Source organism: Grammomys surdaster, unplaced genomic scaffold (assembly GCF_004785775.1).
Source record: "Grammomys surdaster isolate TR1022 unplaced genomic scaffold, NIH_TR_1.0 125702, whole genome shotgun sequence".
Classification (NCBI taxonomy): Eukaryota; Metazoa; Chordata; class Mammalia; order Rodentia; family Muridae; genus Grammomys; species Grammomys surdaster.
Window position 1 is genome coordinate 2,275,012 of NW_021620537.1, and position 12,619 is coordinate 2,287,630.

At 38.0% G+C, this 12,619-nt stretch overlaps 1 protein-coding gene across 1 annotated transcript in view; it reads left to right on the plus strand.

Moving 5' to 3' along the window:
* The first annotated feature begins 280 nt into the window (after nt 1-280).
* Nucleotides 281-12,619, plus strand: part of Pkn2 (protein kinase N2) — a 95,581-nt gene continuing 83,242 nt past the window's right edge. The window contains exon 1 of the mRNA XM_028788135.1: nt 281-683. Coding sequence (XP_028643968.1) covers nt 636-683 — 48 coding nt within the window. The 5' untranslated portion in view covers nt 281-635. The remainder of the gene's footprint in view (nt 684-12,619) is intronic.

Genomic DNA, 12,619 nt, shown 5'->3' on the forward strand with positions numbered 1-12,619 from the left:
GCCGAAGGTAGGCCCAACCTGCGGCCGGAGGCCAGACCTAGCGTTCGCGCAGAGCCGTTAAGCGCGGCCGGAGGTGGGTGTGGCCTGCTCGCCCTTCCCGCCTCCCGGCGACGCGAGCCCGGGCCTTTCGCCTCAGTGTCACCCCGGCCCGCCCAGAGTCCGCTCCGCCCCGCACGCCTGGCCCCGGGGTCCCGGCCAACCCCATCTTGCCAAGAGCCCGCCCAGCTGGAGGCGGTGGCCGCGGCCGTCACGTGCGCCGGCAGCCGCCAAGTGCGGCCGCTTTTGCGACGCGGTGACAGCCAAATGGTGCGACAGGAGGAGTTGCCGCCGCGGCCGCTGCGCCCCGCACCGAGAGCTCCGAGGCGGCTCCCGGCGTCGCCCTGAGGGAGCGGCTGAGGGAACAGAGTCCGGCGGGCGGCGGCGGGCGGCGAGGGGAGCCGCGCCGAGGGCCCTCGCTCCCCGCCGCTCTCCATGAGCCGGGCCGCCTGAGCCGCGCCTGCAGCCGGGCCGCGCCTCCATGACTCCCTAGCTGCTGCTTTCTCTCGGGTCCTCACCCCCCGCCCGGCTCCCGTCCCGCCTTCTCCCTCGGCCGTGCCGCTGGCCGCCTTCAGGTGCGGAGTCCGGAGCGGAGCGCCATGGCGTCCAACCCCGACCGGGGGGAGATTCTCCTCACCGAGCTGCAGGTAAGGGCCGCGGCCCTGCGGGAGCGCCGCCCGGAGAACACGGGGGGACGGCGGCCGCGGGGTCGGGGACGCTGCGCAGCGAGCCCCTGGCCCGCTAGGTGTGGAAACTCGCGGGGTGTCAGACCGGAGCCGCTTCTCCGTCCCGGGGCCCGGTCTCCCGCGCGCTCTCGGAGGCCACCGGGCGGAGGGACCCCGTCCCCGCGGGCGGGGCCGTGTGCTCGCTCGGGTCCCCTCCCGGTGTCACCGCCCCGCCCTCCCCCATCCCCGTTCCCTAACTCCTTTGAATGACTCCCAGGCTGTGGGCGGTTCCCTCCCCTTCCCCTCAGACAGCACAAAGAGCGCCCCCAGAACTTCAGCCCCCGAGGACTCGCTCGGAAGTGATGGCCTGGCGCTGCCAGCCCCCTTCAGGTGACCGAGAGCCTGTAGCGTGATCCGCGGGCCGCCTCTTCCAACTTTTCCTTTCTAATTCCGCGAGAGATAGGTGGTCCCTCCGATGACTCCCCCCCCTCACATCCGGAAGTTCAGATATTGATGGTTTTTTTTTTCCCCAAGACTTTCATTTTCCCTCCGGTTTGGACACAAGAGACAAGAGAGAGAGAGTGAGTTACAGAAGTTGTTTACAGACCAGAGAACAGTTCATTAAGTGAAAACGTTAGGCAGCACATGTCCGCAGGAGATAACAAACTAGATCCCGTAAATTAGTGTAGTGCGTGTCAAAGCAATATTATTCTTTCCTATTTCCAGCTAAATGTTTGATGAAGTAAGAGCGAGTTTTGTTTTGAGATCTCTATGGAGTAGGAGACTTAAGATTACCCTGTTGGTTATTTTTCATTACTTTGGAGTATTCAAGAGATGTTTACATCTGGATTAAAATTTTGTCTCTAAACTGGGTTTGTTTTGTTTTAATGTGTCTATATTTTGGTTACTCAAAGATCAGAAGTGAGAAAAGAGACACTTGCATTTCTTTTTGAAAAATTGGGCAGTTCATTTTTTTTAAACAACTGCATTAGATGGTTGATTTTTTTTTTAAATGATGACAAGATTACTAACAGCTTTAATGTGTAAATGTATTAAGTGCATTTCTTTCTAGATTCCATTACAAGCCTGGTATATTCAGCAATCAGATGTAAGTTCAAACACATTGCTAAATCTTAACCAAAAATTAGAGACTTCAGCAGGGTACACTAATACACTGCTGCTCCTTTGGAAATGTAAAGTTGAATTTCCTGTCATTTGAAAGTGTCACTATATAACCTTTTAACTACAATTAGCTTTTAGTAAACAGCTCTTCACAACACACATTTGCTAACTGAATAGATCCTTTTTTAAAATTTACATGCTTCTAAAAGTAAACATGTACTTTTGGTCTTAGCATATATTGCCTTATTTTGAAATGTGAAAAGCACATGTTGATTTTGATAGAAGAAAATGGCATTAAAATGGCATCGTTTTTCTTATCAATGGTGTTAGAATTATAAAGTGTCTGACATCCTTGTATTTTCTGGGGGTTGGTGTAAATGGTACTGTATCTGAAAGCACTTTTTATTATTAAGTTATATTTAGGCCTTTTTGTTAGTAAGGTCAATATTGGCAGTGACAAGCAATTAAAGAATGAAAAAAACCTTTAAATATGACAATTTAAAAAGTGGAAACAAAGGAACAACCAATGCGTTATATTTTATAATAAAGTTTAACTTCCTCTAAAAACTAGTTCTTATTAAGTGGTACTTTAATAATAACTCTTACATTGTCATTATATATCAAGGACATTTTTCTTTGTTTATTGTATTCTCAGTTCTAATAAAACTTACTGCATTTAAAGTTTATTATGTTTAGTAAAATATTTATATTGTTCCCTATCACCATTTAAGATACATAGCCATAATTTACACTTCATTTATTCAAACACTTACTTCATTTAGTCATGAAAAGGCACATTGACTTAGTATTTGCCAAAAGTTTATTCAGAGAGTCATTTCTTCTCCTTCTCCTCCTTCTCCTCCTTCTCCTCCTCTTCCTCCTCCTCCTCTTCCTCCCCCTCTTCCTCCTCCTCCCTCTCCTCCTCCTCCTCCTCCTCCTCCTCCTCCTCCTCCTCCTCCTCCTCCTCCTCCTCCTCCTCCTCTTCCTCCTCTTTCTGCTCCTTCTCCTTCTTCGGTTTTTCAAGACAGGGTTTCTCTGTACAGTCCTGGAACTCACTCTGTAGACCAGGCTGGCCTCGAACTGAGAAATCCGCCTGCCTCTGCCTCCCAAGTGCTGGGATTAAAGGCATGCACCACCACAGCCTGGCTCAGAGAGTCATTTTTTAAAGCTTCTAAATTGTTTGAATTTATTTAGACTGAAAATTAGTTTCTTAATGATTTTCTACCAAATATAGTAAGTATTTAGTATGGAGCCAATTTTAAGATATGCTTAATGGCTGAACACTTGTTACTTCACCATATCTTGTCTTAATACTGTTTTCACTCTAGATACTGATTATAACTTCAGTGAAATATTTATTAATAAACATACATCCAGTTTCATTTTTAATCCTGCTGGGGAATTTGAAATACTTTGCTAGAGCTGGAATTGGCTTGTTAATAACCTTTGCTTCTAGAAAGGCAAATATGTAAATCTGAAACACATTATTTTGTCTTCATCCTTACTGTAATGTGTCTGTGAGTAACGTTTTTAACTCCCTCTAATAAGGTGGAGGCTTATTAAACAAGAAAGCATTAATAGAGTGCACACTAACTTTGTTAGCCAGAGACCTGACAGCTTAAGGAAGATATTTGTTATAATAAAAACAAAAGCAGGCTGTTTAAAAATTTAAACAGTTTCTAGCTTTTATATAATAGTATTCTTAATTTTTTTATTTGAATCATAGCAGGAAACTTATTTTTGTGAGACAAAAAAAACCCAAAAAACCCCCTAAATTTTATTATTTCTAAGAAAACTGGGATTAATGAAAAGTATCAAGAATCTCCAAATGGCCATTGCAGTAATTTTAGAGAACACAGAGCCAAATACTGAGTAGAAGAAAATATTTAAAATAATTTTGTTGATATTGGTAATTATTCTCCTTCATCAAAGTTCCTAAAGTGTTTGCTTCGGTAAAGGAAACTTACTCAAGAGAAAAGTTATGGTAGGTTGTTACCTTTAAATTACAGATGTTAATATCAATTGAATAGCTGCCAAAATGATTTTTTTACTTTCTAGAGTAGCACAAATAACATTTGTACTGGTAGAAGTTTTATGAACGTGCAAGTAGCATTATTTGCTACATATCAGACATTGTTCTTAGGTATCTTTTATACCTATTTGATATTCACAAAGCTCTAGTAGAGTAAGATATGTTACTTTTATTTTATGAATTAGGAAACTAACCTCAAGAGTGTTAAGTTGTCAGGCATGGTGGCACATGTCATTAATTGCAACACTCAGAGGGAGAAGTAGAGAGAGAGTGCTCTCAGTTCAAGGCCTGCCTTGTCTATATAGCTAGTTCCATGCTAGCCAGAGCTAAATAGTGAGATGCTGCCTCAAAAACAAAAACAAACAAAAAAAACCCCAGGAAAACAACCAACAAACAGAAATGTTAAGTAAATTTCCCGTGGTTGCAGTGTTAAATCTGAATTTGAACTCTGATCTATGTGTTTCCATCACAAGTTGTCTCCGTTCTGTGAACTCATAAATGTTGTGTATTCCATTATTGTATGTCAGTTTCTAAAAACTTGTCCAAATGTTGATCAGCATTAACTTTGTAAACTTTAAGATCTCACTAGAATCAGGAGAATGATCTTTATTTGGTAGTGTATGGTAGCCATGCTTTATTAATTTCACAGAGGAGGCACTATTCCACAAAGTAAAAATATAAACCACCTTCTCCAGGCTTTTGCTTCACAATGGCTGTTTCTGATGAGAGACATAGGTTGATTTCTCAAGTGACTATTTATAATTTAAATTTTAAGTTTGTTCACAACCTAGTTCAGTGTTGGCACTTAGAAGTTGCTCGCTATGTCAATAGGAAGGTTCCATTTGTTACCTGAAATGAGGACTGTCTTGATCGTTTTATGAGAAATTTATTATAGTTATTATCATACGTAATTACAGTTAACCTTTGTATTCTTGGGTTTTTCATTCATGGATTCAGCCAAATGACTCTGCCTCCCAAGTGATGGGATCTCTGAGTTTGAGGTCAACCTGGTCTACATAAACTTACTATGGAAAGCCAGAGCTACATAGAAACTATTAGTCTCAAAAGGGTGTGAAGGAAGGGGGAGGTGGCGGTGTATGTGTGTCTTTGTGAGTCTATGTGGAGAAATGAAGAGATGACTCAGTGGTTGCTCTTCCAGAGAACCCAGGTTCAATTCCAGGGTCCACATGGCAGCTCACAGATACCTCTAACTCCACCTCCAGGGGTTTAACACTCTCAGATATACATGCAGACAAAACACCAAACGGAATGCACAGAAAGTCAAAATCAAAATAAGTAAGTCATTTTTTTAAATCTACTGCATCTGTACTGAGCATACAGAAACTTTATTTTCTTGTTATTTCCCAAACAATAATAGCATTTGCATTTTACTAAAGGATGTATGTAGATGATATTACAGATACAATTGTTCCTTGAAATCAATAAGGAATTTATTCCTTGCCACTTCTAGATCTCAGAATTCTTAGATACTTAAAAAGTTTTGTATGTGAAATGGCATAGTATCTGCATATAACCTATACTGTTCCCTTTTGCCTTCAGTCACCTGTAATTGTAGTACCCAATACATACTTGCTATACTGCTGCATTATTAAGATGAACGGGTACACAAGAATTATGTAAAATTGATAGTGAAGTATATCCACTTAAAAGATTTCCAACACCTACTTTGTTTGCCTAATTAGTTAAAGGTTTACTACCTGGACACATAGACATTTTAATCTATTGGAAAGTAATTATGATAGACTTTGGAGTTTATTTTTGGTTCTAGATTTGCCACCTACATGCTAATGTGTGCTAAGTAACATATATTTTTATACATTAGCCTTTTTATTTTTCTGCCTTGTAGTTAACAAAAGGGGTGATTATTCTGGATGTTTCAGAATAAATTACATTGAATAAATTACATGTAATTTTTTTTATTAAATCTCAGGCATACACACTACTGAATCATTAACTGTCATAATAAGCACTCATGAACCCCCGTTTTCCCTCCTTCAAAATCTATACATTGTTTTCCTCTGTCCTTGATCCCCAATTTTACTTCCTGTTTCACCCAGATAGTCATCACTGAGGATAGTGTGAGTTGGTCTCTCCTCATGTGTAATTTCATACAGTGTATAATCCTAAAAGATATGCTGTTTACTTTAGTTTTATATAATCATGTTGAATATAATCTTGAGTTTTCACCTACATTAGATAAAGTTATCTATATTATTATTGTAGTTATTTAGTATAACTGCTATATATTTGAGTGGATATCACCCATTGTTGAATAGTTGAGTATTTAACTCTTGTTAGTAATTTATTTTTTTGTTTTTCATAATTGTGGGTAAAGATATTAGGGACTGTTGGTACACATTTCCCATGAATGTCTGTCTGTGAAAGAGCTAAAAGTATATGCAGAGGCTTAGTTGCTGCTTTACAGGGTAGGTGTGAAGGCTTTTGGCATTAAGAGGTGATACTGAACTTCCAATGGGGTTATATGAATTTATACTCATGCTAAGAAAAACATGTGACTAAGGTCTTTCTCAACACTTGATATTGTCATTTTTAACTTTTACATTGTCTCTTGATGTTTCTAATTCTCATGTTATAGAATATTTCCGTTTTAAAAATTATCTTTATTATTTTTAATCATGTATCGGGGTGTGTGTTTGATGTGGGTATGTGCATTTGAATGCAGGTGCCCACAGAGGCCAGAAAGAACCATTTGGATCTCCTGGAGTTGGAGTTACATACAGATGGTTGTCAGCCTTCTGATTCGGGTGTTAGGAACCAAACCCATGTCCTGGAAGAGCAGCAATTGTTCTTAACCACTGAACCGTCTCTCCAGCACTCTTGGGAGATTTCTTTTTATTTTTTAGACTTTTCTATTTTTTTCTTCAGTTGAATTCTTTTTCTTCTCTTTACTATTTTTCTTTCTTTTTTCTTGATTTGTTAGAATTATTTGTTGTCTTTATGCTAAATATCTACATATTGTGAATAGCTTCTCAGTTTTTAAATTGTTACTTTCAGTTTAGGAGGAACAGATTTTATAATTTTGGGAAATATTAAGAATCATGATCAACAAGCTTCTGGTTATTATCTTCTGGTTATTACTCTGGTTTTTATGCAGATTTGGCATAAAAAGAGTAACAGTATAGTTTATGTCTGTGGATTTGTTAACTTTCCAAATGAAAAGCCATAAGCAGTTGTATAAAATATTGTACATGTCACACATGCTAGGCACTTAAATGTTAGTTGACTTACAGTAAATGTAGCAAGAAATAAAATTATTTAAGTGAGTAGTTTATCAACTCATTTTCCTATTCCATTTCTCTTAAATTATTTAATATTGTTATTTGTCATCATTAATCTTTAATTCTTATGTTTAGTGGACAGTATACCTGAAATATAGAATTTTGAGTCAGTTATTCACCTATTCACATAACTTACCAATTTACTTCTGGAGTTGGTCAGACTTAATATTAAATATAAAATAAAAATATTCATTATCACAATTTACTAATATTTGCAAACCTAGAATCCTAACTGCAGTTTTTCTGATTGTTGTGGTGTCCTTTGGTGAAAATTATTAATATTTAACAAAGTTAAGTTTGTCCATTTTTCTTTTATTATAGTTGCCTTATACTCGTCTAAGAAATTCCTTCTTAAACCCAATTCCTTGATTTAATGTACACTTTTCTAGTAAGAAGTTATTTTTGAGACAGTCTCCCTAAGGGGCCTAGACTAGTATGTGAGAATTATGCCTGAAGTTATCCTTACTTGTAGCTTACTTAGTTAGTCCTTGTACTACTAGTTTGTGTTTTGTCATTTTATTCCGTAAAAACTTGTCTGTTGACTTCCATAATATTCACTATTTATAACTCAAGCTTTACATTTTTTCTTAAGTCCAACCCATTCCTGCTCCTTTGTAATAAAAAACTTCCTTATCTTGTCATCATCTCCACTGAGTGATATGTGGTAAGCCACATTGCAGACCTACTCAACTTTCTTTCTTTTTAAACTTTGAGATTTTAGTCCTTCTCTCCCGTTTCCTCATCCCTACCACATCTTAAGGAGAAATTGTTTTGCCTTACTGTTTGTTTTCATTCTCTATAGCCTACACAAACTTATGGCTAACTGGTGTGTGTGTGGTGGGGGAGGGGATCAGGGTTCTCAGTTTACTAAAGAGTACTTCCTTCCCAGCTCCCCTTCTTTTCTTTTTGTTGATTCCATGTTCTTTTATCTCTTTAACCTTACAACTCAAATGCCCAACAAGCCCTTGGCTAACTGACCAGTGTATGTTGTACACTGGTTTCCAATGCTTTGACTGAGAAAATTTGATTGGCTTTATCCACCTTAATCCGGTCAGTTGTGGCACTTGGGGAATGGAATTCTTTTAGAGATGGCAGTTTTTTTCTGAGAAGGGAGTGTAAGCTAGAAAAACGTACATGTGTTTAAACTCAGTACCTTTCTTTTGATTACAGAACAAAGTAGATCTTCCATGTTCTGACTCTTGTCAATTTTTTTAGACATTTCTCTCTGTCTTAAGCTAGGACATACTAAACTATTTGCAGATGTGTGAGTTACTTTTTTTGTACTTTTGTGTCTGTACATATGATGCTTCTAATTTTGGGAATACTAATATTGTCTGTCTTCATGAATAGTATTTGCTAAACTGGGCAATCCTCTAACTCTACTATGAAGTAATTATTTTCATGTAGCATCAAAAAGTCTAGTCTTCCCACTTTCCCTCCCCCATTTGTCTTTCTTTGACAGGGTCTTATTACGGAGTCCAGGTTCATACTCTTACCTCAACTTCCCAAGTACCGAGATTACAGGAATGCATAACCATACTTTTATAAATTAGTAAGTTTAGTGAATTAGCCATTTAGCTTTTGTGACCATTTGCAAAATAAGTCATTTCCAATTTTCCAGCTCTTGTCATTGAATATATCACTTAGTATAGTGGTTGGATGACATTTACTCCACTGTACTCACGTGATATCCTTACACCTGACATACTACTTATGCTCAACAAATGCTCAAAATAAGTAACGTAATTGGTTTTAGTCTTCTTACCAATCCATCATACTTCTCTAAACTTCTAAAATCTACTCTCCTTGTTGACTATGCTAGAATTCTGATCTGTTTTTTATTAGTTGCTGTCTTAGCTTCCAAAGTTAACTCTTATACTGACACTGTCTTGAAATTGTTTACTTCTCTTTTAGCTACTCATAAGGTACCTAATATATACTGGATGCAGTTCTTCCCTCATCAGGTATAAATCTTAATCTAGTGTCATTTTGCAGGCACGGTGGCGCAGACTCTAATCCTAACACTTAGAGGTGTAGCAAAGGGATTGGGATTTGAGGGTCAGCTCAGGCTGTATATATAGTGAGACTGTAGGTTACACATTGGCCTAGTATCTAGATAATTGATGATACTTCATAGATTTAACTTTATTACCCCCTCTTTGTTTTGTCTTATAGAGGGAGAGGATAATGAAAATAGCTATCTTAACATGGAGATATTTCCAAGACGATCTTTTTTTTTTTTTTTTCTTCAAGACAGGGTTTCTTTGTATAGCCCTGGCTGTCCTGGAACTCATTCTGTAGACCGGGCTGGCCTCGAAAGTGCTGGGATTAAAGGTGTGCGCCACCACCGCCCGGCTTCCAAGACAATCTTAATTTAAAATAACAGCAAGCTGAGTTTGTATGCACGAATGGTTGAAATCTTGTATTATGTAATGAATTTCTAGGATGGAGCATTCATTGAAAAATTTAACCTGCTAAGTTTATTTTAGCATTGCAGATACCACCACTTGTAGACTCCATGGATCTGTTTAAATAAGTTCATAGCCTGCTTCTTTGTTTTCCTCGAGACTTTGAGATATTTTATCAATTTGAAGTAAGATTATATATAGCTACAAAATACAAAAGGTCCTGTATACTTTTATACTACAGAAAAAGATTTGTAGCAGTATTCTAAATTACTAAATAATATGAACTCTATCACTGAATATGTTTGATCTTTGTTGTGCAAATTATACTAAGTACCCAGTTGGTTTTTTGTTTCGCATAATTGAATTTCCATTTTGTTTCTATATAAACCTTATCTTTGTACTTCAACATCAAGAGAGAATGTTCATTTTTCTATACATTTTGGTTCTAGTTTGAGTTTTTACTATTTTAAAATTTCATAGAAACTGTGCACAAAATTTCTATACTTAGGATTGGTTTGCCCTTTTTAAATATTGCCTTATAGGGGCTAACTATAGAGAGATGACTCAGCAGTTAAGGGCATTTGTTACTACCCATGTGATGGCTCATAATTCCAGTTTCAGGGTGTCTAGCACCCTCTTGTGATCCTCATGGTCACCAGATATGCAGTTGGTGCACATACACACAAATGAACGTACATGCATGCATATATACATAGATACATACAAGCAAAATGCTCATAAAATAAATCTCTAGAGTAAACTAAGCAAAGAATTGTCTTATACCTAATGGAGGATCTTAAATATTACATATAAAGCATGCACTTTATCAAGTTGCTAAAAAAAGACACATTAAGGCTGGCACAGTGATAGGTCTTTGTTTTATTGTGTTAATTATACTACAGTTACTATAAATAACTGGAATTCGTTATAAAGTTTATACATAATGATGAAACTCATGTTGAAAATATTAACAGTAATATGTTGTATTTATAATGACATATTTGTAGAATGTTCTTGAATTACAAAGTACTTAACATGAAGTTTTGCACATGATCATTGTAGTTTTTTGGTGACAAGTCTTTATTTTGTGTAGCTTATGTTGCAATTCACTGTGTAGCCCAGGCAGGTCTTGAACTTGTATTGGTCCTCTTGCCGCAGTCTTCTAAGTGTTTGGGTTTCAAAAGTAAGCCACTGGCTTCACTATTAAATTGCCCTTTGTTAGGGTTAAGAATTAATTAGCCCCTATCTGCAGGATTGTATATATCCGGTCAGTGTCACCTTTAACCTGAATCTCTATCTTCTGGCTCCTCTCTCTTTATAATTCTATAATTTTTCTATATAATTCTATTATTTTCTATCACATTGTAGAGTGCTTGTTTTTTGTCTTTAGTCAATCTGTAAAACCCCAGAATTTTCAAGGATGTATATTTTAGTCTTGTTAATTTTTAGAGCGTTTTTTTTTTCCCCCGAGACAGGGTTTCTCTGTATAGCCCTGGCTGTCCTGGAACTCACTCTGTAGACCAGGCTGGCCTTGAACTCAGAAATCTGCCTGCCTCTGCCTCCCAAGTGCTGGGATTATAGGCGTGCGCCATCACCGCTTGACCAGAGCTTTTCAAAATACCAAAAATGTTTAAAAATTTCAAAGATACTAAAAATGATTGTGAAAAATTATCTTTAGTCAGGAGAACTGAAAATGTGTGAAAGATGGCATCTGTAATTTGCCACCTAGTCATGATAGTACTGAAGTCTTTGACATCGTTAATATTAACATTAAAATTATATTATCTTTATGTAGAGTTTATATAAAACTTAAAAATCTTTTGAAGAAGCTATTACAAATGAAGTTGGAAGATAGTTTCTATATTTATAAATTAAATTATGTGTACATTAAAAGAAGCCAGACCTGTTACACAGTATACAGATTTGCAAATCGGTTTATTTGGCTCCTGATTCTGCTAGCTGTTGGGTTTGTACAAGACCAGTGTTCTAACAGGTGATCCTCCAGGCTATGTCACAGCTCAGTTGTGATGGTGAAGAAGCAGAAAGGGAACCTGGGAGCCTGCAGAAGGGAGCATATTTGGAGTGGACTGGTTTTTTAACAACCATCATCTCATTAGTCACAGGCCACAGAAGGCCCACTCTTGTTTACCCTCTTGGTGGCCACCCCAACACTACCCTCTAGACCTAGGTTTTTAGCACATGAACCTTTGGGAAACAGTTCAAATTATAGCAGGGACAAATATCTTTCAGTGATAAACTGTTTTAAATTAAACATGATATTTTAAAGCCCAAGAGTAAATTAATTTTCACTTAGTATCTAACAAGCTTTTCTAAACCATTTAAAAAATAATTCTGAGAGTTTTATATAAGTGTGGAATGAAATATATCCACCCTCCATTTTCCCCTCCAGTATCCCAAATGTCTTTCAATGTGCCCCTCTCCTAATTTGTAAGCCATTGTTTTTCTTTTTTGGTAGTATCTTAACACTCAGTGATTCTAGCATTTCAGAATTAAATACAGAACAATGAAGAAAAGGATGTTCTACGTTATTTTCCTGTCTATGTTAATTTTATCCTTGAAGATACAGTCTTTTCTTGATGGTGCTATTTCCATCCTTACCCTCAACTTTTCCCCTCTATCATCTTTAAACCTGAAAGCCATGCTTTTTGTTGTGCCTTTCCACTAAAGTGGTCTTTTAAGGAAGAAAAACTACCGTATGCAATTTCATTTTTGTTGTTGTTGTTGTTACTCCTGTTGCTCAATATGTGACATGTGAAAAGCCAGCTCTATTGCCATTGCCTAAAGTCCAACAAAACAAAACCAAGCAGTAGAAACTCCTCTGAAGTTCAGCTTTGATTTTTATGTCACTTAGACTTGGATCTCCTCCCGAAAAACCCCACTATTCTTTCTGTCCAGCTGAGCCTGGCACTTGATGATGTATAGCCTGATGTGTCATTAGATTTCTGTAACTGTGTGTTTGTATTTCTTTGAATACATCTGACATTTCTATCCATGAAAAGGACCTCATTTCCTTTG